Source organism: Phyllostomus hastatus, unplaced genomic scaffold (genome assembly GCF_019186645.2).
Source record: "Phyllostomus hastatus isolate PE091 unplaced genomic scaffold, TTU_PhHast_1.1 phas_contig_37, whole genome shotgun sequence".
NCBI classification, from domain to species: Eukaryota; Metazoa; Chordata; class Mammalia; order Chiroptera; family Phyllostomidae; genus Phyllostomus; species Phyllostomus hastatus.
This window is the reverse complement of record NW_025333867.1, coordinates 7,000,598-7,027,588: the sequence shown is the minus strand read 5'-3', so window position 1 is coordinate 7,027,588 and position 26,991 is coordinate 7,000,598. Positions and strand designations below refer to the sequence as shown.

Below are 26,991 nucleotides of genomic sequence, written 5' to 3'. Positions count from 1 at the left end.
ACCAATCCAGACCGGCCCTATCTTCGGGCTCTACACTTCCGCCGATCCCATCTCGGGGTGGAAACTCACCCAGATCCAAAGTTTCGAGGGCGGGGAGAGTGTAGACGCCCCCATTGCTTGAGTGCGAAAACAGCCTCTCACACTCGCAGGGCGCCAAGAACACCCCAGCAGGAAATCTGCCTCAGTTCCTAGGTCTGGGACTGACCAGGAAAGCAGCTGGGGCTGTTGCGGAAAGCGGGAGCTGATGGCGAGATTGCCGCGGCTATAAATCCATCATTTCCCAGGTCAGCTCCGGGAGGCGCAGCGACTGGGGCTGGCAGAGTGAATTCCTGGGCTAGCGCGCATGCGTCGGCAGGTAGCAACCCAGCTCTTTATGACCAGGTGAGATGTTGGTGAGCAGGTAAAAAAAAAAAGGAGGATTTGCCTAAGCGATTCCAGGGAGCGGGCCCAGTGGAGCCCTACAGCCCATGCCCGGCGGGGACCCGTCGCCAGGAGCGCGAAGCCGCGATGTCCATACTTGCCAAAATGGGGGACTGGCAGGTACGGGGGTTTGTCAGCACTTTGGCTGCGGTGGGCGGGGGTGGAACGGGGGAGGGGGCCGGAGGAGGGAGGCGGAGAGGAAGAGCCTTGGCCCTAGGCTGAAGAGTCGTAGGTGAGGCGCGCCTGGCGGCGTCCAGGAGAGTTCCCAGGAGGGAAAGAGAACAGGAAAAACGCGAGCGGGTGGCGGCCGGGCGCTGGGGGCAACAAGAGCTGCTCGAAGACTGCGCAATGGGGAAAGTCCGGCGCACGCTCCACAGGTGGCCCCGGGGGGTTACTCATGGTTTGCGAGACAGCCGTCTCCCACCCCCACCCCAAGTAGAAACAGGGGTGGGTGACAAATTCAGGAAGGAGGTGGGCGCAGGGTGGGGGCTGCAGTGCGCCTTCAGGAGAGTTCCCTGCTGACTACGCCTTGGATCTTCCCCCAAACCCTAGAGCTGCGTGTGAGGTGGGGTTCTGGTGCACCTGTCTCTCTTTGTGTCTCCAAGTTTGGTGAACCTAGGGGGTGTGGAGAATGGGAAGGAGTTCAGATGGAAGGGTCGCGCGGCAATCATGGTCTTTTTGGGAAACACTTGAGTTTGCAAAGTTTAGCTTCTCAGTCCGCTTTTTTGAAGCCAGTTTTTGCCACTTGGGCTATTGATAGTGCTGACTGGATGGGGGGTGGGGGAGGTGAAGCAGCAGGTCTAAAATTTCCCGAAATCAACGCCTGCCAAACTTGGCCCTGCTAGGCCGCGGGCACCGCAAGGCCAACTACGCTCCGGATTCTGCCCACGCTCAGCCGTGGACCCCGACCCCGACAACCGGAGCATTAGTCCAGCGCTGCCCTTCTAACAGACGTTTTCCCTATGGGAACCTGGGTGGCTCTGGCCAGATTGGTGAGGGTAGCAGCCTCTCTCCTGTCGCCGATTTCACAATGGGAACCCCAGGGCCCTTTTTTCTGCCCCAGCAAAGCAAGGCTTGGTTAGGGCGAGGTTCCACGTACCTAAAAGTCTGCGGGGCTATTTGAACCAAACGCCTGATCTTCCCAAAGAAAAGTGGAGGCCTTGCTCCTTCTAGGGCGAGTTCTTTCACTTTTTCCATATTTGAGCTATCAAAAGTAAAGTTCAGAGAAGTTCTGTCTTCACTACATTCCCTGGAGTTGGGGAAAGGAAGTCATCTTGCGCTATCCATTTCTTTCCTTGCAGTTATATTTTTAAAATCAACGTGAGTTCTTTTATACCACCCCTTCCCCCCTCCCAGTAAATCTCACTGAATAAAATTTCATCCCCAAAGTTACATTAACTTTGTGGTTTAGGGGTGCAAACCTGACACCATATACAAATCCTGGGAATGCACACCTTTCTTTCCCTTGCTCTGGTGGGCATTAGAGCCTTTCTTCCTTCTCTTCCTTGGAGGGTGAAGATTGGACAGAGGTTTTTCTGCCTCCTCCTGGAGCGAAAGACCTTTGTTGCAGAATTCCTCGGTGGTAAGAAGGTGCTGGGATGTCAGGCTGGGCCTCCAGTGAGCCCAACTACGGTTCTGAAGCAGTGAGGTTACAGACGGAAAGGGGAAAGGAGTTAACCCTGGGCCTGGCTCCTGCGGGCTCACGATTTGGCAAAGTGGTGGAAATCTTGGATCTCAAATAGGACGCTGAGGATTTGGAGACAGGAGGGATGGGATGCTCTGGGGTTGGCTTGACTGGCTCCCGGGTCCTACTGTGTGGTTACAACCGGAGAAAACAAAGTCTTTCTGGCCTCTCACTGCCTCTTTGTTTCTCTGGGTATCTCTGTCTTCACAGAGATACTTGTTCTTACCCCAACGACCTCTCCACACCCCCAAATTGGGCCTGGACCCCCTTCCGCCCCTAACCGCAGGCTTGGCGCTGCTGTCCTGGGGTTTTGGCGAGGCCCAGGCATTGACATGCAATCGAGTGACTTGTCGTGGTAATGACGCTCACACTACCGCGGCTAGGTTGGCTCCAGGGTCGACCCGGGTGCTTGCCTGGGCGTTTTTTCAGTGTCCAAAACACCGGCGGCAGCGCAGAGTCCGTAGGCCCCAATCTGCACCTCAAAGGCGCCCACGGCAGGAATACAACAACAGTTTAGCAGCCTTGGCGGGTGTGGAGCTGGAGCTGGGGATGTGTGGGGTGCGGGGCAGCAAGGGGAAGGGGGAGTGGAGAAGATGAAGAGCCAATGCCTACCCCAGCCCGCAAACTGAAAGAAGGAAAGCGAAACTCAGTTCCCTTAAGCACGCTGTGGCGACATTTGAGGGTAGAAAATTCATGCTCCCAGGCCTGGGGTTTGGCCTATTGATCACGCTCTGCGTCTGCGGCTGCCTCCGGAAGGGTGTCAGTCTTCCCAGCGGCCCATCTCCTTACTTCAAGCAGCTGGTCTGGGCGGTAGGCTCCCGGGCAGCCCACAGAGTGCGTAGTGCTAGCACTAGAGGTGACCCATTACCTGGGTGGAGTGCCGCGCGGAGCCTGGAGCAGTGATCAGCCAGAAGACCCCAGGAGTTTTCCGGGGGGGCGGGGGGAGGGAGTGAAGAGGAGCGCCCAGAGTGTGTGTGTGTGTGTGTGTGTGTGTGTGTGTGTGTGTGTGTGTGTGTGTGTGTGTGTGTGTGTGGTGGGGGAGTGGAGTCCTCCGGATCTAAATCCTCCTTCTAACTCTAGTCTTTTTTCTAAGTTTTTGTGGGGCCTCTTGGCCTACTCTGCCTGGCTAGGGAAATTTGCTGCGGTCCTCTGCAGACAGAATTGCCCTACCACATGCTCGCGGGGAGAAGTCCTCTCTCCTCTTGCCTTCTTTCCACCTGTTAGGGAGCAATCCGATTTTCAACAACCTGTGCCCCACTTCAAGGACACTATGGAAATCTGGAGGGCTTGGAGATTTTCAAGAAACAGGCCCAGAGGGAATCAGAAGTCTTTAGTAGAGCACTGTGAGGCACGACCTACTGTTGTTGGGCAGTTTTTTGTATTCAAATGGGAGAAAGAAACTTTTTTCGTGGAGGACAAGTGTGGAAGCTCAGCCAGAGAAATTAACTACTCTGTATTTCGAATATCACATCTTTGTTTTCTCTTTCTTCCTTAAAACTTTTGCTAAAACAGAAGAAGAAATATAAAGCAAGCAGGCCCCTGTGGGAGTGGGAGATGTTATACTGGCAAACGTGCAGGAGGAGAGAGCTGCCCTGTCCCTGGGCTCCTCGTCAGCCAGGCACTAGGAAAGGAGTGCGCCCGCGTTAGTAACATCACCAAATCAGGAAGGAACTCTCCCTACTTTAATTAAAAAGGGGGATCTTGGGAAAACTGGAGCAGATTAGCACAGTGGAGAGTTGGTTCCCAGCGATTTATTTTGATGCATGCATGATAGGGTGCACACATGTCAGTATTTCGGCTCAACTCCAGAAGTGACTATGGAGTCGCTATAGGCGTTCTATATCCTTGTCCACATCGCACCTAGGAAACCCTTATCCCAAACGCCACGTTGAGTTATCACTCGACTCTAGCTTCATACAAACGAGAGGAAAATCATTTAACTCCTCGAGCTGTCAAGCAACCTCTTCAGGGTACAATTTTTATTTTACACGCAGCAATTAAAGGATCGCAACCCCCAGCCGAGCGACTGGGACCGTTTAGCAAAATCTCCAACCTGGGGGTAAAGAGCAAAGCCAATAAAACTCCCAAAGCTCTGAGGCCTGAGGTGGTGGCTGCCCAGAGTGGAGGCGATCTCTTGTTGGGCAAAAATCCTGGAGTGACTTCGCCAGTCTTGGTTTGGTGGTTATATTTAATTGCGAAAGGGATACTAATTTCTAATAAAATTGGACGGGGCCCGAAAGGACAGCGCGGGTTTGGGCAGCAGGGATGGGGAAAGGTGCTGAGGGCTTGGCCTAGGGCGCGGGCTCTCAGTTTCTGCGCCTTACGGGCCTGAGCGCCTGACACCTCCTTCCAGGACGGGACGAAGAGGAAGAGCAGTGGGGAGGAATGCGGGGGGTGGGAGGAGGCGGGAGGAGCGCGTGTGGTGGGGCTCAAGGGAGACCACTGGCTCGCAGGCAGTCCTGAGCTCTAGGAGCAAGTTCGCGGCTGCGAGAGGCCTTTATACCTAGGTCGGAGCGGCCGACTGCAGAACGTGGTGCTGGCGAGCAATTGGACTATTGTTGATATGCTAATGAGGCGATTAGACTGTTGGTAAAGAGCTGGAAAAGGGAAAAGTTTCTACCATTAGAGGGAGATCTCCGAGCGCACACGGGAGCTCTTTCCCTTCTCGCCTCCTCCTCCTCACCCTCCTCCTCCTCCTTTCTGCCCTCCTCCTCCTCCTCCTCTCCCTCCCCCTCCTCTCCCTCCTCCTCCTCTGATCTCCGTCGCAGCCGGCACTTTTCGCTTACCCAGAGAGTAGCTGCACTTGGGTGCCGAGGCAGAGAGGGGGCAAATCCGTTCACGCCGATCCATGAAAATGCTTTGGAAACTGACGGATAATATCAAGTACGAGGACTGCGAGGTAAGCGCGGCGCTGGCTCAGTTATTCTTGCGGCCTCAGGCTCCGAGCTCTACCCTCCTGCACCTCCTCTTCTGGCAGCCAGCTGAGAAATGCCGGTGGGACAAACTTTCCCCCGCGCAGCGCCCGACTCTCCGATTCGCCCGAAGAACGCAGGGGAGAGTTGGAGAGGGAGGATGTGGACGCTCCCCTTTTCATTTCCCCCCTTCGAAGCTTGTGTCCCACTTTCCCACTTTTTCTGACCAATATTGTCTGTGCCTAACAGTAGACACAAGATACGAGCATGGGTTTTTGAAGCAATTGCTGGCAACTAGGCACGCGCCTGTACACTCCGCGTGTCTCTCCAGCGAGATTCTGGGGGACAAATTCACCAGGAAGAGAAAGGACAGAGAAAAACCCCTTTTCCTTCTTTAACTTCCACAAGGATCCTTAAATGTTCCTTTATTTATTCCTCCCTCAACCTCTCAAAAATGGATCATTTCTATTTGGAAAAGGGGCCCCATTATACTACCCTCTAAGCTGGGTTGCGTCTCTCTTTTAGCGAGCTCAGTTTGTGCGCACTCATCTCGCAGGCTGCTGCGGGGCCCGCTCCAGGTACACTCTGTTATTCATGAAGTTCTAAACAGCTTCAGTCTCTCTGAACTACTTGGCTAGCGCGTCCTTGAGGTGGGTATGGGGGACTGCGCGGCGCGGATCGTGCTGGCTCCGGGCTCCCCACTCATCTGCCCCTGCAGCCGCCCAACACTCAACTGCGTGACCGTGGGAATCCTAGTGGGGCTGCACTCGACCTGCGGTGCGGGGAGCTAGCGGAGCCGATAGAGCGCGTCGCGCTGGAGCCCATTAAAAAACCCAGGGTCCCGGGAGCTCGGGTTCTTGCGGCAGCCGGAGAAGCCCCAGCACCACCGGTTCGCCCGCTGGAGGCGCTGAGACCCGGCCTGCCTGCCGCTGCTCCTACCGCCCTTACAACTACAGCAGAAATGAGTCGATGAGTCACGGAAGGGGGAGGGGGCCACTGCCAGAGATTACCTAAATAAATAGGTGGCAGTCCGGCTTTTGCCATTTTTCTTTTTTCTTTTTGGCTTTTGGAGCTGGGAATGTCAGGCGTGGAGGTCTGTGAGGGCACAGCGGCAGAAGTCTTGTCTTCACTTGAAATCGGAACGTGGATTTATGAGGGGGACCCGTACCCCTTTCCCCTACTATCTCTAGATTATTTTAAATCTTTCTCCTTCCCGGGCCCTCTCTTTTCGCTCTCCCTACCCCTACAAGGCGCGGGGTGACATCCCACGGGGACCCTCATTTCTCTGAGGGTTCACGTCGTGTGCGGTGCGGAGCGCAGACACCCCACGTCAGACTAGCTGCTTTGTTTTCGGGACCGGGGTGTCTTTTGCGAGCTAGTTGGGGTGAAACTCAGCCCCTACGTCTTGTAGGGTGAAAGCCCAAGGCTCCGGCATTCACTTTGGCGGGGGCACAAACCCAGCTGCGGACACTGAGCTCCCTGCCAGCGGAGTCCCAAGTTCCGCGCAGCGCTAGGAGACTACCGGACGTAGGTGGGAGGCAGTGAACTTGCACCCCCAGAGAGGGACCCTATAAGGGTGCGAGTGAATGTGTGTATGAATGACGCCGGGGGGGGAGGGAGAGAGAGAGAGAGAGAGAGGAGAGAGAATATGAGAAACAAGACCGGGAAGAAAATAAATAAAGTGAAGGTTGTTTCAACAACTTTGACTGGGGTGGGCGAGCGCCGGAGCAGGGATTTCGGGTTTCCGAGCCGGCTTCGTGCAGTCTCATTATGTCGGGGCTCTGCAGGGACACGCAGGAGGCGAGGTGCCGCTTGTTCTGACAACCCGGCGGGCAGACTGGCAGCGGCAGCAGCCTTTCGGAGCTGGGAAAGAACGAGCCTTGTCAACCGGGGCGGGGGAGGGGGGGGCGTGGGCGGGAGTGGCCCAGCCAGTCGGACGGGTTTGAGCCCGGAGTCGGTGCCAGCGGCGCCCGGGCTGGGCCGCCTCGCGTCTCTGCGCGCCCGGGGCCGCGTCCCGGCTCCCCTCCCCGAGCCCCAGCCTTGGAGAGCCGAGGGTGGGGCAGCAGCTGCGGCCGAACGCACAGCCCCGGGTGTCCAAGGGAAGGTAGCGCTGCGGCCGAGACGTGGGCCGGTCCCGGGTGGGGCCCCGCAGGATGGAGGAGCAGCGAGGCAGCGGGCAGCCGAATCCCGAGTCCCAGGCCCGGCTGCGAAACGGAGGAGCTCGTGTTCGGAGAGGGCAGGGAAGCACCTCCGGTGCTGAGAGCCGGATGAACGCCCGGACGCGGTCCCCGGTAGCTGCAGCCGGTGGCTCGCGGCCCCCACGGTATCCCGAGGTCTGCCCCAGCCTTTTAGGTCCGATTGTCCTCACTCGCTACCTTTCCCCCTTCCCCCTCCCGCGCGGCCTCCCCCTCCACGCTCTCGGACCCAGCCCCCTCCGGCTCCCCCTCCTCCCTCCCCTCCTCCCTCCCTCCCTCTTCTTGGGCTCTCCCTCCTTTTCCTCCCTCCTCTCTTCCCACTCCAGGCTCCTCTCCTTTGCCCACACTTTCTTTCTCACACACGCACGCAGACACATTCTCCCTCTCTGCACTCGCTCCCTCTGTCTCCCTCTCTCTCTTTCTCTTTCACTTTTGCATGCCCTGCAACCTTTTAAAATGTTGGCCCTTCCCTGTGATTCGCCAGACGCTGCGCTGCGGCCCCCCGCGCGCTCGCCCGCTCCCTCTCTCGCCCGCTTTTTGTCTCTGGCGCTCCCGCTCCCCACCTCCGATTTGCTACACTGAGGCTCCCGTCAATGGACTGCATTGAGAGCCGGCTCCAGCGCGAGTTGCCTCTCCGCTTCACGCTCGATTTCCAGGCATTCTTCCCTTATTAAGTATTCGTGTAATATTAATAGTCATGAATATCTGCTATTAGGAGGCTCCAGGAACGCTGCCCAGCGCGGTTATTAGAAGCTCAAGCGAAGCCGCCGCTAAGAAAAGAGGGGAGACACGGATTAAGGAACACAAGCGCGCGCGCACACACAGACACACACACTTTTTCTTTTTGGGGGCTTTTCATTTTCTAAGGAACTTTGAATCAAAACCGATTACGGCAGGATAGAGACCGTGGGTTCGACCAGCTGAAGGCGCCGCTCGAATCGGGTGGTTCAAGTTCGGATGGACCAGAGCGGGGCTACAGCGCTCGGGGGAGCGTCGGCGCGGTGACTGGAGTCCAGGGTGGCTCGGGGCTCCCCGCGCCTTTTGTGTGGGGCGTACTCGGGCGGCGGGGCAGCCGGTCTCTCCGGGCTTGCTTTTTTTTTTTTTTTTTTCCACCCTGACTCGTTACCCCAGACTCTTCGCAGATGTTAGTTCACAGTTTTTCAGCTATGGTGAGTCCCATCCCCACCCCCATTCCTGTTTCCTTAGGAATTCTGTTCTGAGAAACCTCGGGTTTCACGCCCAGATTTCCATCGGGGCACCCCTATTTGCATTTCTCTCTTCCCACTTTTCCATTCTCAAATGCCTTCGTCCCTGCTGGACATCTCCCAGCTCGCAGATCTCCCTCGCCGCTACTTCCCAAGGCGTGTTTCTCGCCACGTTTATCCTTATTTCCTTGAGTCTTCACTTGTTCCCGAGATGTGCTTCAACATTTGATGCTATATACGTTTGCTGAAAAAAATGCAGCCCAATGTGCCCTCCTACCCCCGAGGACGGGCCGAACCTCCGAAGGTTCGAATTCCCTGGAATCAACTCTGTTAGCTTGTCCAGCAAGCGAATTTCAATAGAGGAACAGAAAGTCTGGCATTTCTTTTGCCCTTTGGGGATGGGGTGAAAGGGGCGGGGGTCTCCGCCCCGGGGTGCCCCTCTCTCTTTTAAACCCAAAAAGACGGGCGGAATATTTATATTTTAAGCCTTTACGTCCCCTTCTCCACATCCATGTCATAAATCGACCCTGTGGAGAAAAGGGCTTCTAACTGAGGAAGCAGAAAATACAGACCGCCCCCCACCCCCGCTGCAGTTAAAACCTTCTTTAAGCTGGCAATTTAAACCTGTGCTTTCGTTATAGTTCTGTGAAATATTTCTATTTAATAGTTACGAAATGCCAGTAATCTTTGAACGTGTATGATTTTCCCCTCCAAATAAATGGAACCAAGTAAACAATAACGCAGTGTAAGGCAGGTTCAAATCCGGGAGAAAAGAAAACGCCGCTTCTACTGTTTAATATTTAGTAGGAATTTTAATTTTGCTTAAGGGAGATTTCACACCGCAGCTTAACGGGCTCTATTCTGGGAGGTCCTTTTCTACATGGCCCCCACCCCTACCCCATCACCACCGCTTTTGAAAGAACCCGCTAAGGAGAATCCCTTATGCTCCCGTATTTGCACACTAATTCCCTGCGATTTGGGAAGGGCCCGGTTCACTTCTGGAGTATTTTCCGAAACAAACAACTTGGAGCTCATTTCTTTCTGAGGCCTGCCGATGGGAAGGGGCGGTTTCCCACGCAGCCTGGCGGAGTGGGTTTCGTGTGGACAGCTGTAACTCGCCGCCTGATTTCTTGTTCGTTTTGCTCTTCCTTCTGCTCTTTTCTAGGACCGTCACGACGGCACCAGCAACGGGACGGCACGGTTGCCCCAGCTGGGCACTGTAGGTCAATCTCCCTACACCAGCGCCCCGCCGCTGTCCCATACCCCCAATGCCGACTTCCAGCCCCCCTACTTCCCCCCGCCCTATCAGCCTATCTACCCCCAGTCGCAAGATCCTTACTCCCACGTCAACGACCCCTACAGCCTGAACCCCCTGCACGCCCAGCCGCAGCCGCAGCACCCGGGCTGGCCCGGCCAGAGGCAGAGCCAGGAGTCAGGGCTCCTGCACACGCACCGGGGGCTGCCCCACCAGCTGCCGGGCCTGGATCCTCGCAGGGACTACCGACGGCACGAGGACCTCCTGCACGGCCCGCACGGGCTTGGCTCGGGAATCGGAGACCTCCCGATCCACTCCTTACCTCACGCCATCGAGGACGTCCCGGTAAGAGGCCGCGCGGACGGTGCGAGAGGCAGTGCAGCGCCTACTCACCCACTCCCAGAGAAGATGCCGGGGACACACAGCCGGTGGGCCCGGGTTTTCCTCAACGCTGTTTACTTTTTTCAAAATTTCATGGGGGGTGGGGGGAGGCGGGCGCTTTAGGGATCCACATAGAGAACCGAATTAAACAAATTTAGAAAGAAGTTGAGAGTTCTGTCCCAGGAACAATGGTTCCTGGAACTCCTTCAAACAATGCCCGCATTACCATTTCCACCAACTCAAATAAATCAGACAATGTCACAATATCTTCCCCTCTCCAAGACTGTAAACTGTTTCGATTGGGAGAGGATCTAATTCCATCGCTGAGTCTGGCATGGGGATTTCTCCCTGTCCGGAAAAAGATGTTAAATTGAACCGAAAGAGCTTATTAAATGCCCTGGCAATTTAAAATAAAGTGTAAACGTCATACTAAAAAAAATATTTTTACCAGATTTAGTTATGTGTATCCCCTACTCTGATTAAAGAATAAATAGCAAATCTGAGCAGAGGGACATTAAAATGCAGCCTTCTTCTCTTCCTAGGGGTGCTAAGTGCTGACCTCATAAATCATTAGCTAGGTTCCCAACGCCTATAAGAAAGAACCTGCTACACCCCATATTACATTAAATATTTTGAGACTATTGGGCAATAATTACTTAAGTTTGAATTCAGTTATCAATAAATGTGGCATAAAATGGTCTCTTAATAAGCATGGTATTAGCACATTTACTATTACAATGTAAAGCAGGTATTGATAATTTGAAAATACTTTCTGAAATTAATTTTAAACCTCCATCTCTGCTTCAATTCTGCATATTTATGGTTTCCTCACAACCTTCCTGAAATGGAATTAGAATAAGCCAATAATTTTATTAAAGCTGTAAAAGCTCTGTTAATGCTGCTTTTCTTTGGAGAGGAAATGTATCTGGATGTGATTTTTGCTAAAATGCTATTTCGAATTACTGCATCAAATATTGCAGCAATATGTCCGTTGACAGTTTAATGATTACTGCATTAGATTGCAAAGAAAATGGTCAGATGAACTTACCTGCTTGCTTGGTGAATTTAAAACTTTATTTAAGTCACATAGGAGAATAGAAAATTTATTACATCTCTTATTTAGCACAGTTAATCACCGAAATTTGTTGGTTATGTTTAGCAGCCTCGCATGGAAAGCAGGAAAGTAGGAACTTAACTCAATGTGGGGTTTAGTAAGCAGTGTGTGTGGGTGTGTGTGTGTGTGTGTGTGTGTTCGAGCATGTTTTTAGAAACTTGATACTAAACAGTACATTTCTTGGGAAGGAAAATAAGAACAGCAATAGTTGGGGAAAGAGCAATTAAAAAACAAACCTAGAAGCTGTGATCATTTTAGTTCTTCCCAAAGATTCTCCAAATCCTTTTCCTAGCCTGGTCTTTGGAAATATTTGAATTGCAAGATAATGTTGCAAGCTTTTAGGATTACTGTGAATTAGAACTGCTCTACTTTGCAAAAATTCCAAAGTGGCTGGTGTGAATTCTTAACACCTGTATAGTTACTCTTTGCAGTGAAATTGGTCAGTGGAAGAAATTAACCAAAAGATTAAATAAAAACAAGGAAACCCAATTGCTGCTCTCCCTCCCCTCCCCCAGCTTAAAGAAAAATTCTTTCAAAGGAATTTGGGTCAGGAAAAGGGTTGTTTTCAATTTTCCCATTGCTGCAACAGTTAACCTTTAATAATGATTGCTTAATATTTAAGAAAATCAAATTGATGGTGAAAATTATTTAATCATTAATATCTCAGTGGGGTTTTAAACTTAACAGTTTTTCCTGTATGGACAAGGTCTAGAAATAACACAAATAAAAGTATTATGCCACACTACATTTACTTTATGAGTTTAGGGTGCATGCATAAAGGGATCATATTTCCCCATATAGTTAAAACACAAGAACTGCAGCAGTACTCATTTCTGAACATTTCTCAATTTAATTATACTTAAATCCAGAAGCACTTTAGGCAAGTTACAAATGAGAGCATTGAGTATAATAAAACCTGTAATAAAGCAACTTAGTACCATCCACCCGGAATCATTGCGATCAGGCACAATTAACAGGAGCATAAATCCAAGACAGAATGGAAAATGTTTGAATCAGTATTATTGTTGGACAAAGACTAGAGAAGGAAGTAATAGTTTTTTAAATGGTAATGCCTGTGTTTGGTAACGATTGCGAAATCTTCTATCTCAGCAGCCCTGGTGCTAATTTGTAAACACAGCCAGACATTATATTGCCTGTCAGTTTCTGCATTAGAAAAAACATGATTTCATTTTACTTTCTAATCACGTTTTGACTGTGACACATAAACCCATCCGTCTGCAAAAAGAAAAAAGAAAAAAAAAACCCCACCCCAACAAATCTGCTGGATGACAGGAAAACAACCTCAAAGGTTGTTGTTTTTTATCATTCATATTCCTGATAGCCAAGTTAGGCAGTAGCCCTTCATTTTTAAAAACAAATTATGTTCATTTTTCCGTAAGGTGTGTGTATGCCTTTGCTGTTTATCACACTACCTAAATCATATCCAACACTTCCCTGTTACTCCCATCTCTGTCATTTCTATTGTTTTTCTGGCTTTTGCTGCCTAAGCTTTGGAATCACTAAAAGTCCGAAGCTGCTGAGGCACCAAAGTAATGCTAGGTGCATTTTAAAAGGTCGAACTAATTATGAAAAGGATTAGGTATTCCAAAACTTGATTTTAATTTCCAAAGAAAGTTTTATCGCCCACCCCCACCTCTTTCAAATGTGAATTATTTGCTGCGGGAGGAGAAGTTGGCCTTGGGTGTGCAGTGAAACCTCTTGAGTTGCAAAGCCCCAAATTCCAATAAGCCAAGATGAGTTGTTTATATATAAATGTCACTATAAGGGGGGAATTTCTATTTTACTCCTTCCCCTCCCCCCATCTTGCAGGGAATATTCATTTCCTTTTGTTTTGATTATACACTTACATCCATGTGTATCCTTTTGTTCCAGCATGTAGAAGACCCGGGTATTAACATCCCAGATCAAACTGTAATTAAGAAAGGTAAGCCATTTCCTTTTGCATTCCAAGCATGTCTGTACAGGCTCTTTAAAAGAACTTGCAGAACTGTATTTTTTCAAATACGTTTTCCTAAAGGCTCAGAATTAGCAAATACATAGGCATACAATAGCGATACCTAAATGATTGGCTTTCAGTAGGTTAGCAATGGCAACAGGCTAACTTTGTTCTGATTCATGATTTGACCATTTAATTTAATGCGATTGTGACAAATGCACACGTGTAAATAGTTGAACTGATTTGGAAGTGGCATTTCAATTGTGAAATGGTTTTCATAGTGTAGTTAATCCATTGTGTGAGTGGCCAAGAGTGTGAAGAAGTGCAACATGCTAAACGAGTGCAAATAAGTTAATATTAATATAAGGGCAGATGATAAAAAGATGTAGCACTCCTTAGCAGAGGGGAAAAAACCATCGAGGTTTTTCATTTTAATTTCTCATTAGTTCTTTAAGGGTTTTTAAAGTTTGTGAATTAGGTTAACAAAATCTTGGCTTTTGGTTAAAATTAACATCTTAAAGATGCCAGGAATGTTAGCTTAATTGTTCATAGCAAAAGTTGTTTAAAGTGTCCAGTGATGTTAATGGATTTGTAACTTGTGTTTAGTGAGTAGAAATAAAGTTTACTGGATTAAACAATATTCCCAGAAGCTTTTTTGTTGTTATAATGGCAATGTTACATTTCAGGACTCTAGGCACCACCAGAGGATGATGCTATATAAAACTGTTCTCATTTCTAACCCCAATCAGTATATTGTTAGTTAGTTTAAAGTTTCATTTTTACATCTGTGAAGTCTTTGTCACATCAAATTAGATGTGCAAGGGATAAATCTTAAGAGATGCTCTTTCCAAGTCGACATGATAATTGGCTCTTTTATTAGTAATCTCTCAAGAGTTCGTTTAACTCCTATTGTCTCTATTAGCCTCCCCAGAGCTATTAATGTCACAAGTGATCTATCCAAAACCTAGAGCCCCCACCTTCCCATACATCTAGAATATCCCCATTAAAGATGGAGGAGTATGATGATACGAATGCATGCTTAATATATGTCTCAACGTGGAATTAAAAACACAAATACATACTGTACTGAAATGGCTGTGAATGCATCCGAATTATACTGGTGTTGAGAAATGTAACATTAGTACACTTTCTGCTGGACTTGAATTTTCTCTGACTACTAATGTATCCTCCCCCCTTCCCAATGAAGATGCTTAAGCTGATTATTAACTATTTGCTCAACAAAAAGACATATTACTAGTAGTCTATGATAGGCCTGTTTACCCTTCTTTCTCCCAGGACAAGACGCAGCTTGGAATGGTTCTCCAAAATTCGAGTCTTTCTCAAAACTAAACATGGAAAAGGGCCTATTTGTCAAAAGGAGGGGGCATGTGTGCTGTGTGACAACAGAATTCACCACTTCTCAGTTGATGCTTTGACTGAAAATGCTCATTTACAGGCTGACTTGCCATCTAAATCTGGGCTGATTTTAATTATAGGTGTATAAAGCAATTTCTTCCCATTAAACCCCTCACTCCACAAAACTCCAAAGTAGACATAGCTTGATCTTGGTTTGTAACCAAGCATCCTAAACCCGTGCTCAGGCATCTTATCTGGGGCCCACTCTGCTCGGATGCTGAGAGTTCAGAGGGTCACAATTTCACCACCATCTCTCGACAGCACCCTTGAGGCTAAAAGGAAAGGATCCAGGCAGAAACACAGGTCTGGCTGATGGGGCTGGGTGGGCACAACAACTCCTGCCCGAGGGGTGAGGCGCGCCGAGGAGCAGTCTTGATCCCCAGGACGGAATAGGGTAGGAAACGGGGAGAGAGCCATGGAATTTTTAGGGATGCAAAAGTGGGGGTTGCAGCGCAAGCCTGGGCGCCTGCCCTGGCCAGGGAAGAGTCGTGTCCAGCAGGACTTGGGAGGGATCCTCGACGCCCACACAAGGCCTCCCGGTCTGTCTCCGCAGGCCCCGTGTCCCTGTCCAAGTCCAACAGCAACGCTGTCTCCGCCATACCCATTAATAAGGACAACCTCTTCGGTGGCGTCGTGAACCCCAACGAAGTCTTCTGTTCAGTTCCGGGTCGCCTCTCGCTCCTCAGCTCCACCTCGAAGTACAAGGTCACGGTGGCGGAAGTACAGCGGCGCCTCTCACCGCCCGAGTGTCTCAACGCTTCGCTGCTGGGCGGAGTGCTGCGAAGGTGAGGCCCTGCGCGGCCCTACCCTCCCCGCCCCGCGGCTGGGGGAAACACTGCGCCTGCGCCGGAGCAGCGACGCACGCGAGCTTCGCGCCACGGCCCTCCTTTCGCGGGAAAAGAAAGGGGCGGGGGGCAGGGCGTGGAACTGGATGGCTGGGAGCTGGAGGTGGGGCGAGGCGGCGCGCGCCTGCGCGCTTCGCCGGCTTCCCGCGCGCGGAGGAGGGAGGGTTCTGGCGCGCGCTCGGGTAGATAGCGGCAGCGCGCTCCCAGAACCATCCGGCCCCGCCCTCCCAGCCCTGCGCGCACGCGCACGCGCAGCGAGTGTCGCCTTGCTCCCAGTCCCCGCAGCTGCAGCAGCGGGGCGCCGTGCAGCTGCCTTTTACCTCCTTGCGCACACCTTGCAGGCGCTGGAAAACTTCCTGTCGGGCTCTTCACTTTTCCTTACCTCCCTGTAGGATCTCCGACGGTAACCCGTGGTTTCTTGAATAGGGTTTTAAATAGAACACAGTGGGTTTTTCTCGAGTCTGCACGCCACGCCCGCTCGTGGTTGTCTGCACGCCACGCCCGCTGGTGGTTGCCTCGGCCAGGCGGTGACTCCCCTTGCCCAAGGCACTCACTAAGTGGTTGTGATGTTAGGCCTTCCCGATGTGCCAGACTAGCAAGGCACGTTTAAGTGTACTTCGCATAGTCTGCCGACGAAAGCGTGTTTCGTAGGCGGCAAGGGATTCTCATTCACCTCCAGGAGGTCAGAATGATTCATTTCGTAGATAAGATTTTATAAGGGTCTGCGAGGTGAGGCATCTTCCCTCAGGGTAGGTTTTTCCTTCCTGTGGGCTTCTTTTTTCCAGGGTTCCAGTCAGTGTTTTGAGTGGTGGGTCTTGTGTTGAACTTTCCCAGATAATATTTTCTTTCTTCCCTTAAAAGAAAATTAAGAAAGTAGGCCAAAACTTGATCTTTTTGATATTTACTTATTTACCTATACTATGAGACTTTTAGTTCTGCTGTAATGGGTATATCACATACGAAGCCCATAAAAACATTTTTTGGAAGGTTTTAACATCAGCTGTTTTAATCTTTTCTTCTTCCTTCACAGTCTCTTTGCTGTCCTTTTGTAATCTTTCACTGTCACAGATTTGAATCCGCCCTCTGCCTTTCTTCCCCTTCCCCCATCCCCAATATTGGAGACTGTTTACCTAGGGGAGTATAATCTAATCCGCACAATTAAAGAGCACTTGAGTAGGGAATAAAATCTGAAATTAATTAATTTGCTGTTTTATTTAAACAATTTATCTTAACCACTTTCTGATTATGGGAATCTATTTAGACATCTATTTAGAACTGCCTCCATTGTCTCTGAAATCAGTGAAATTTTTAAAGGCTGTTATCAGCTTTTGACATTTCCAGTTAGGCTGATGACATGGCATGTAAACAGTTGGTGAAATGAATTCCCCACTGGGGCTTAAGCCAGAGCAAGAAACGTGAGAGTGATGATAACTTTGGTTACTCTGAACAACCTAACAGCAGATCTTACAAAGACAGTTTAAAGACCCCATTGGGATTTATGTGAGTGTAACAACAGGGAAAATGATACAGTAATCAATTGAACTAAATAATACCTCAAACCCCAGAGGTGAGAGCTGTTTTTGTTTGTGGTTCTTCAGAGAGTTGGGAGTCAAAACCTTCCATCCTGCCACAGTAGTTGCAATAATAACTGAACTACAGGGGTGCTTTACAGTTTAATAAGCATTTATCTCCTATGATCTTTCTGTCCCAATCCTTCCTAGGTTTCCCTCCCTTGAATGTCTCTGGGCTATGATTCCTAATTTTTAAAAGCACATTTTAGGAACTTGTCAAAATTATTGTAATGTGATACAGAACAACCCAATGTTTTCTAAATCCCTTTCTCGCCTATATTTGTGAAACAGGGCGAAGTCTAAAAATGGAGGAAGATCTTTAAGAGAAAAACTGGACAAAATAGGATTAAATCTGCCAGCAGGGAGACGTAAAGCTGCCAATGTCACCCTGCTCACATCACTAGTGGAGGGTAAGCGAGTCTACTTGCTCACAAGAAGGGAATTTTCTTCTGGGAAAATGGATTAATACTTAGTGACCAGATGTTTGGCTGTACTTTGTGTCAATTGGGCAGTTTCATTTTTTCCAGAGAATAAAGCAGGAAGTGAGTGGAATTCTTGCATGTCAAAAAAATACTTGCATTTATTCCTATCCTCCTTTTCTCTTCCCCTCTGCCACAAAATTATTCCTCCCCAGCCTAGTTCTGACCTAAACAATGTGAAAATTTAAGAACTGCATATTCTCCAAGTTCCTGTCTCCTTTATAGAGCTCAGCGGTAAATCACTTAAGGTATTCTGACATCTGCATTTGAGAAATGCGTGACCATTACTTCCTGAATTAATTTGGGAATCTTTGACCTGCATCCTGATTTAAGACCATCCTGAAAGCTCAGGGTTATACGCCCTTTGAGTTTTTGTTTTCCAAACATATGCTTCTGTATCTGTCCTTTAATTGTGCTTCTTTACTGGAGGGGAAGAAAAGTGAGTGATTTTAGACCCTGAATTGTTTGGATGGGAAAAGAAAAGAGAAATATAAGCATTGCAAAAAGTTTCTCCTGATAGTTTTAAACACACATATGCATGCACACACACACAACACACATGCCATACCTGCTTCCAAACCCCTCGGAACAAAAGTAGACCCTGTCCTCACTCCCTGCTCTAGATGAACTGTCACCAGAATCTTCTCACATTCCTGCTTCCTCTAGATGTCTTTTAAGTTTTTCTGATACAAAATTGGCTTAAGTTTGAATGTGTTTAAGTAAATGTATAGCTCTCTTGCATCTCCCTCTGTGTTCTCTTGGAAATGCCTTATGGCTATAGGAAAAAGGCATGTTGATTATCAGGCAGATTTCAAAACTGCCATTCATATTTAAAGAAGGTATTTTATCTTATTTAAATTTTGTATTTGAGGAGATAAAATACAGTTAAATTCAACTTTTGGCTTTGTAAATAACTAAAAATGTTTTAAACCATAAATTTTAGGAGGAATCCTATGAACCATTTGTTAGTGGTGTCAAGGATGACAATAACATAACTGTTAAATAATAAGCAACTGTTCAGCGCCAGAAACTATCTACAGTAGCATTATATTTACTAAAAGTAATACCAGTACATAGAGAACCCTCTATCCATACTCCAAAATAACTATACCCAAAGAAAATGGTAGTAGTGGCTTCAGGTGTAGTGTGAGAGTGTGTATGGGTTTGGGGGTTGAGTCCTGTAGCAAGGAAGCAGTTTCTGGAGAACTGTTATTGTTTGTGATCCGCTCCATTTTATGGAAACAAGCTCTGCGGAGAGGGCTTTGATGCTCTAATTGGCGCATGCGTTCTTCCGGAGCTGGAGCTAATGGCAGGAAGCCCTGCAGTAAAAACCAACTGGTTCAGGAAATTAAAACCAAAGATTTGAAAATCAACAACACAGACAGACTCAGTGGAGTGACCCTCAAATCCTCTTGGTTAATCGGTTTGGATGAACAGATAATTATATGCGATCAAGTTAAAATGTAAACCCTAAGTTGTTACCTTGCAGAGAAGCTCAAGGAGTAATTATGAATACCGTTTATAAATGTGTTGATAGGTATGAGGTTGGAATACAAGAAATACTCTAAAAAGAGAAGTTGGGAAAATGTTACCAGGGTGGGGGATGAGACTGGAGGACAGTGGATGGGGTTTACATTTCCAAATTATCTCAGCCTTCTAAGATAAGTAGCCATTTTTTCTGATAACTACATCCACCAGATCCTACAGAGATGGAAATAAAATGCCTGAAATGAGAAAACAAATATTTTTGTGTTTCTTTCAACATCTGGTTTAAGAAAATAAGGGAGTTGGGAGGAAGTTTTGATCTCAACTCTACATTCTCTTGCACTCGCCTCTCTCCTCTCACCTCTTGCCAGGAGAAGCCGTCCATCTAGCCAGGGACTTTGGGTACGTGTGTGAAACCGAATTTCCTGCCAAAGCAGTAGCTGAATTTCTCAACCGACAACATTCCGATCCCAATGAGCAAGTGACAAGAAAAAACATGCTTCTGGCTACAAAGTAAGGCGTTTACCTCTTCAGGGTGTCTCTGTCTCATTGTGAAGAAAAACAAAAATCAAAAATGTTTTTTTGCTCTCACTTTTCTTTTCCTTTTGTGTTAATCAGTTTGTTGTAAATATTAAAATTGCAGCACAATCTGATAAACCATAATCTATTTTAAAGGGGAGTTACAAGTAGGATTGCTCATGTATTTCCATCTTTTTCCTCTCTCCTGCTTCACCTTCTCATTCAAAAATAGTAATAATAAATGTGTGGGGGGAGGGGTACAGGATAGTATGGGTTTGATAGAAGCTGAGTGTGGATTTGTGACTGTTTTGTTTTAGAAACACCAGAATCAAGTCCTTAAAGGGGTAGCAGGCTTGCCTTGATCAGTTTTTGTCTTGCTAGGTCAGTTTTTGTCTTCTATCAATGTTCTCCCAGTGCGAGGATTAAGTAGTGGCCTACAAAATATGCAAGCCAGAAACTGTCCTAGTTTCAACTCTAATCTCCTTATCCTACTTCCTGCCTTCCTTTCTCCTCCTTCCTGGAAAATGCCACACACAAACATATAGACACACACATTCCCCATGAGTTTCAGCCCACAGGTGAGATGTCAAGTAGGTTTCAAAATAGCCCCAAGTTATATTCCCATGGGTGCCTGGGCTGAATAGTCTCCAGGTGGTTTGTGAAAAGAAAATGACTGTACTGGTATGTTTTCTGGAAATTAAAAGGCTTGTTTGGAAGCCCTTAATTATCAAAGTTGATGTCACAGGAGGGCATGGAACCAAAGGGCCGAGGCTGAGGCCTCAGGCAAGACAGTTTCTTGCCTGGGGACACTGGCCGACTTTTGGGAAGGTAGTCTGTCAGTGTTCCCCATTCTCCCTTCTCACCACCCCCATCCTCAAGGCCCCAGCTAGTCCTTATTTCCCAGATTCAGAGGCAGAGCTCCCAGTGTGCAGACCTCATCTGACTGTATTTCAACTCTCTCTCCCCCCCATACTCAAGCACACCCATACTCACAATTTCCCCCAAAGAGTTTTACGTTATTTCATTTTGATGTGTAGTAGGACTTCATTTTGATGTGTAGTAGGATAAGATGTGGAATGGGAAATTGATAGGTCTTTTTCCCAAAACCATTCTAAATTATGCCCAAGTAACAGGTTTTTCATGCCTTTTTTAAAAAAATGCAATATAATCCCAATAAAAGTTTTGCTTTTCTGTTCACATGCAACTGACTTGAAGGTGAGTGAGTAGAAACTTCATCCCACAGACTGCTGCTGAGCTCTCTCTGGAAGATCAGAGAAGAAGGGCTGGACAGCTTCTGGCTGCTTGCTGTTGGCTATCGAAAAGGGGCTTGTGCCCTGGCTGGTGTAGTTCAGTGGATTGAGCGTGGGCTGCGAACCAAAAGTGTCGCAGGTTCGATCCCAGTCAGGGTACATGCCTGGGTTGCAGGCCATGACCCCCCAGCAACCGCACATTGATGTTTCTCTCTCTCTCTCTCTCTCTCTCTTTCTCCCTCTCTTCCCTCTCTAAAAATGAATAAATAAAAAATCTTAAAAGAAAAGAAAAGGGGCTTGTGTTTGACTTTTTGTCCCTCTTACTCTCCTTTGTTGCTCTTCTCATGTGTGAAATGTTTTCTGGTGTCTGTGATGTGTGGTGTGAGCCGATAGAGGAGTGGGTTAGAAGTTTGGTGTAGCTGAGTGGAGGAGAGGGGGAGAGAAACAGCAATTGGTGGAAATACCAGGGAAGGAGAGGTGTTTTAGTTGACACTGCTGGATTTTCCAGCATGTGTCCACTGCAAGGCTGTCTCTGGGGCTGGACCCTCAGGTGGATCAGGTCAGTGTCTGCTGAATCCCAGAGGAAGTAACTGCAGGGAGAAAGGTTCTCTTTGCTGCTTGTGGTGCTGCCGCAGGAGAGTCTCATGTCTCCCTCTTTCTCTCTGCTTCACTTGTGCTGCAGACAGATATGCAAAGAGTTCACTGACCTGCTGGCTCAGGACCGATCTCCCCTGGGGAACTCCCGGCCCAATCCCATCCTGGAGCCTGGCATCCAGAGCTGCTTGACCCACTTCAACCTCATCTCCCACGGCTTCGGCAGCCCAGCTGTGTGCGCAGCAGTCACGGCCCTGCAGAACTATCTCACCGAGGCCCTCAAGGCCATGGACAAAATGTACCTCAGCAACAACCCCAACAGCCACACGGACAACAGCGCCAAAAGCAGTGACAAAGAGGAGAAACACAGAAAGTGAGGCTCTCCTCCTGCTCTGCCCCCTTCCTTGCCTCACCAGCCCCCTTCCTTCCCCAAGAGCTCACCCACTCAGTCTTCCCCCACCAACCACCACCAGCAGGTGACAGCTCCAGGATCAGCAACCCCCTACTGCTGCTGCTGCTGCTGCTGCTGCTGCTGCTGCTGCTGCCGCCGCCGCCACCGCTGCCGCCGCCGCCTTCAGTCCTCCAGTCCTCCAGTCTGGGAGTCTGGGGATGGCTCTCCACTGTCAGTGGGGCAGCTCCTGCTGACTCAGGCCCCTGCCTCAACTTCCCCCATCAGAACCAACTCCTTTGCCCTCCTGTGGAGCCTACGAGAACAGAACAGACTGGCTATGAAGCCAGCAAAGAAAAGTTCTGTCTGGATTTGTGAACTTTTTTAAAAAATTTAAAAAAAACCCCACAAATCAACAACAGCAACAAAAAAATTAAAACTTTTTTCTAAAAAAAGAAAGTAAAATTAAAAAAAAATTATATGAGCTTCATGGGACTGGATCACCACCTTCCCTTACATACTTCAGTTCAGATTGTAGCCATACTTAAAAAAGGCAAAAGGATAATGACATTTTTATCAGTATTGTGAATAAACTTGAACACAAATACGAAGTTCCATGTCATGTCTCAGTTGTAGAAGTTTTTCCTCTTTAAGGTAAAGCAACCAACTTGAACTTTCTCTGGCAACACGATTCAGTTATATAAGGGAATCAGTGTTCATGTCTATGTATATATTTATTTATGTGTAATTTAATGGGAAGTGTAAATATGGTGCATCTGTTTTAAGCCTTTTTTTTTTTTAATTTATCTGGTGATCTTGTTTACCTCTTGTTTAGTGGGTTTTGAATCTTCCCCATTAGTTCTTCATGTGATTCATGGTACTTATTTAGAAATTCAAGGTTTGGGGGATTCTTTTTTTCCTCTGGGATTCATGAATTTAGCATGTTAAAGATGACAATGAAACAGCTAAACAAATAAAAAAAACAGTAAAATTTTATATACAATTAGAATTACATTTAGCTTCTCATTGAACTGAAAGAAAATTTGATATTCGACCCTGGAAAGATTTTTAAACTTGAGTGGTTTCATAACCCTTTAATGTATTGTGAGGAGGGGGAAGAAGTTAATTTTATTCCACTCTCCTCCCTTAAAAGCATCATTTGAGCAATAAATGAGTATTGTCTTTAAACCAAGGGTTAGGGATTTTTCCTCTCTTTTTGTTCAAAGAACTTCAAACATTTGGGACCACCTGGTATTCTGTATTTTCACTGGCCATTTTGGAAGCAGTCCTGGTTGTATTGTATTGAGTTGTGCTGGCAGTAGTTTCCATGCCTGTCAATGTATCATAGTCCTTTGTTGCCCAGATAAATAAATATTTGATACGCTTTATGTCGATTTTTTTTTATTCAGTGGCTGTCTTTACCCAGGCGTATTTTTGTTCTTGGCAGTATTTTTTATTCAGTATGGTTACAGTAATTGAGTTTAACTCTCCCTTGGCAATTGCTCCTTGCAATAAGCAGCTGAACCCATTGTTTCCCTCAAGTATAATAAAAACTTACTTTCAACTTGGAGTTCAGAGCAGGGTATCATTTAGATATTCCACTGAGTCTGTATTCAGACAAATGACACAATAAAATCCAATGTATTCTTTTGGATAAAAGATTGTACCGCTAAAGGAATGGCACACTATTCTTTCTTTACTAGAAACATTAATTTTATTATTAAAAATAAAGTTTTATTTCATTTATGTTGATCCTTTAGGTTTTCATTTGTGTTTTGGAAACCGAAATATAAACCTTCACAACTAAACATTGAGCATGACAAGAAAGATGGAGAACAGAACAGAAGATTCTCCCCTACCAACTATTTTGTAATCTGACTCAGAAGATAACGGAAATTTAAATAGTTAGTTCATTCACACAAAGGAAATAACCACCTCAGCCTACACTTGCTAGCTCAGACTTCTCAGTGGCTGAGACATGTTAAATGAACTAAAAACTAGCTCTAGTTTTCTGAGAGAAAAAGAAATAGTGGCAAGAAATGTATGTGGGGCCGAGAAAGAGAAGGCAAACTGTCTCCCATTTATTTTACTATTTTATTTGGAGGTAAATTCACTCCTGTGCTGTTCTTAGTAGTATTGTAGTAGTAGAGGGGAGTAGGAAATTATGTTGATTCCCAGACTTGTTCCTGTTTGCTCCTAATTGCCGACCCACCTCTTTCTATCACCACGGGACTCCTCCTAGAACCTTTTAGAAGTATAACATGTTCTCTGAAGTTGAGGTACCATGGTGAGGCTGGGGGAGGGCCTTTGCAGACCTCTCCTATCTGTCTTCCACAATAACAGGACTATGTGCTTAGCTGTTACAGAGGAGGGACTTGCTGTACATAAAAATGGTGAACTCAGAGCTTTTTTAACTGATTTGAAAAGTCTGCTTTGGAAGTGAGAAGGATTTCTAGTGATTTTTTTTTTTTTCAGAAGAAAATGAAGGTGGTAACTGTAAGGCTTATGGAAAAAGTCATAGAAAAAGTATCTAGGTACAGGTATAATCTACCTACCAGAGGAGATTTAATGTTTGTTCATCCAGTTTGACATTCCAAAGGACTAAGGAAGCAAAGCATTAGGCAGTGTCCATTTTGCAGCCTTTTGCTTTCTAATCTCCTTAGAGAAGGCAGTGTAAAATCAATCCCAGCAAATGAACGAGAGTTGGTGGAGTCTAAATTCTATTTTCCAAAGCCAGAGAATTCATAACAATGGTGGTGTTTTTTTTTTTTAATTCAAATGGAGAGTGTATCCTCAGAACGCAAAGCAGCAATTGTTTTTTAAAACGGTTATTTATTATTTCCTAGAGAGACTGTTTAACTGTAACGTAGATGTAACAAAATAATGAGGCGAATGAACCCTAACTGTACATACTCTTGACAGAAATGAAATGCACACAGCATCGTAGCAGGTGAAGTGAAGCATTGTCTATCAGGGCTGTTTTTCTTGGCTGCATCTCAGATTGTGTGGGGGGATCCTAACCTCAGGCACAATAGCATTCATAAACAGCCATACATTGCTGCTTTCTCCAACGACACATAAATACTCATTTTAAAACGAAAACAATCTTATTAAATACCATTCATTCATATCTGGATTTACAGATGCTTGTTATGTTGGAAAACCTGAACCCAATATAATCCTTGCATCCTGAGAAAGACAGAAAGGAAATAGTGGGTTAGAACATTACAAGGTCATTATAAACAATGGTTTCCAAAGGCATAGAATTAATTATTTTTATTCCATAGTTGGACATTTTGAGGACTATGATATTGCACTTCTTTTTCTTTAGCAAAAAATTTTAAAAGAAGTTATGTCTTTTTTAAGAGGTGGGAAGATTAGAGGGGTTATTATTAAAAATAATTTTTATGGGACTAACCAAAGGCTATGTGGACTTTGTTTTTTTCTGTTGTAACCAATGTGTATTTTCTAAAACACATGGTGATTATTGGACAGGTAACATGCTTATTATAAACTAACAGAAGTGATTATCTTTGAATTAAGTCAAATTAAGATACATGGTTGAATTGTAAGAATGCTTGCTAGGCTAATGCTAATTACCACACCCAATTTTTATGGAAACACAATGCTTCTTCATTACCCCTTCTATTCTTCTACACCCTTTGAAAATCATGATCCAACCCATTCCTCCCCAAAATCGAATATTAATATAATTTGAGTTCTTGATGGAACTACCATCAGGACTGCAATGCCCCGCAGCTGAAATAATATTTAAAATAGAAGGGATTTGACATTTGAGAAGTCAGTGGCTTGAAATACCCAGTTGTACTTAGCTAATTCAGTCCTTAACCTCTGGTTTCAAATAAATCAATTACAGTCGATTCCACTTCAGTTCAGAAGTGCACAGGGTTTTAGTTAATTGAATACATTTTATTCACTTGCTAGGAATATTCATTTATCAAAATTCCAAATTTAATGTACATTTCTTTACAATTCAGTTTATGTTAAGCTGTAGAATCAGATCAAATTTGCCCTGGTTCTCCCCAAATCCTGCTTAAAATCTAAATTTCACCACTCTTTATGGAACATTGTCTCCCATTCCTTTCTCAACCAAAAGTAAATTTATAGTAATTCCATATCAGGTAGGAGAGCTGTTTTCCTCTACAAAGAAAAAAATCATGTGGTCATCAACCCTGCATTAAGTTTAAATAGGCTAAGAACAGAGCTGGATTAATTAAGTTTTTAAAAATTATTGACCTGAAATAAAGAAAAAATTATGCATGGTTTCCATTAGAGCTTAATTTTGCTGTAGCTGACAGGTATGACAGCTTTTTGTGGTCTTAAAGCCACAGGCCCCTTTTCTTAACCCTCTCTCTCTGCCTCCCCCCTCTGGGTTTTGGAGAAGTGCTTGAATAAATACTGAATTGTTAACTGAAAACAATACGGTTAAATGTGCCTAAATGAAGTTGTGCTTTAAACAGATATTGATGTATGCAGTGTTTTATACTTATTGTTTGTAGCATCCTGCTGGCAGCAGTTTACTGTTTGGAAAGGAAAGGGGTTAATTAGCGTCATTATCAATCACTAATGCTTGCCTAACGTGTCCAAAGAATAATCAAGTTAGAAGACGGCATGAAGCCAACAGCTGCTTCATCCCAGTTACAGATCTCCTCCTAAGCCAACCAGTTATGGGGTGGGGGGTGGGTGGAATGTGGGGAGAGGGATGAAGTGAGGGGAAGAATCCTCATTGCTTGGGTAAAGGGGCTATAAAAATCAGGTCAACTCACTAGAGATCCAAGAGGCAGAAAGTACAACATAAATAACTAACATTTTCATTCTTAGAGTTACAGGTGCAGAGATGGCAGCCATCCTGAGGCCAGAGTACTAACATTTGTCCTTTAATTGGCTTGATTATCCAAGTCGGGCACTTGAAAAAACACATATTTCCCTATTACTTAGTGCTGTATGGTAAAAAAAGATACCTAAAATGCAAGGAGGAGGAGGAAATGGGGGGAGAGGAGGAAGAGGAGGAGAAGAAAACCCACAGATACCACAGGCAAACCCAAGTTAACTCCAAACATCACCCAACCACCAAAGAAATGAAACCACAGAACACAGCAGGTAATAGCAGTTCTCACACTTCTGCATCACCTCTTAGAATGCTTAGGGATATTTTTCCTTGTGAATGTCAATGAACAATTCTTTTTTATGTTAAACTTGGTTGCTGCACATGTATGCCATCTCAGCTTTCTATTGTTACTACTCTTAATGATACTTTTGATACATCCATCATGAAAGAGGGAGAAAAATTTTGACTCATT

General features: G+C 46.5%; 1 protein-coding gene across 15 annotated transcripts; it reads left to right on the top strand.

The window, feature by feature from the left end:
- Positions 1–328: 328 nt before the first annotated feature.
- On the top strand, positions 329–23,058 carry TFAP2A (transcription factor AP-2 alpha). Of its 15 annotated transcripts, none has more exons than XM_045841747.1 (9): positions 329–381; positions 9,582–9,635; positions 9,779–10,016; positions 13,060–13,111; positions 15,093–15,324; positions 17,247–17,365; positions 19,291–19,432; positions 21,371–21,655; positions 21,756–23,058. In XM_045841747.1, the coding sequence occupies exons 1-9, from the start codon at positions 344–346 to the stop codon at positions 21,760–21,762; spliced, it is 1,167 nt and encodes a 388-aa protein (XP_045697703.1). In that variant the 5' UTR covers positions 329–343; the 3' UTR covers positions 21,763–23,058. The 15 variants fall into 15 exon arrangements, with proteins under 15 accessions (XP_045697703.1, XP_045697692.1, XP_045697696.1 ...); XM_045841745.1 differs by lacking the exon at positions 329–381 and adding an exon at positions 4,857–5,003 and having other exon boundaries at positions 9,779–10,099; XM_045841737.1 differs by lacking the exon at positions 329–381 and adding an exon at positions 7,015–7,349 and having other exon boundaries at positions 9,779–10,099.
- Positions 23,059–26,991: the final 3,933 nt, after the last annotated feature.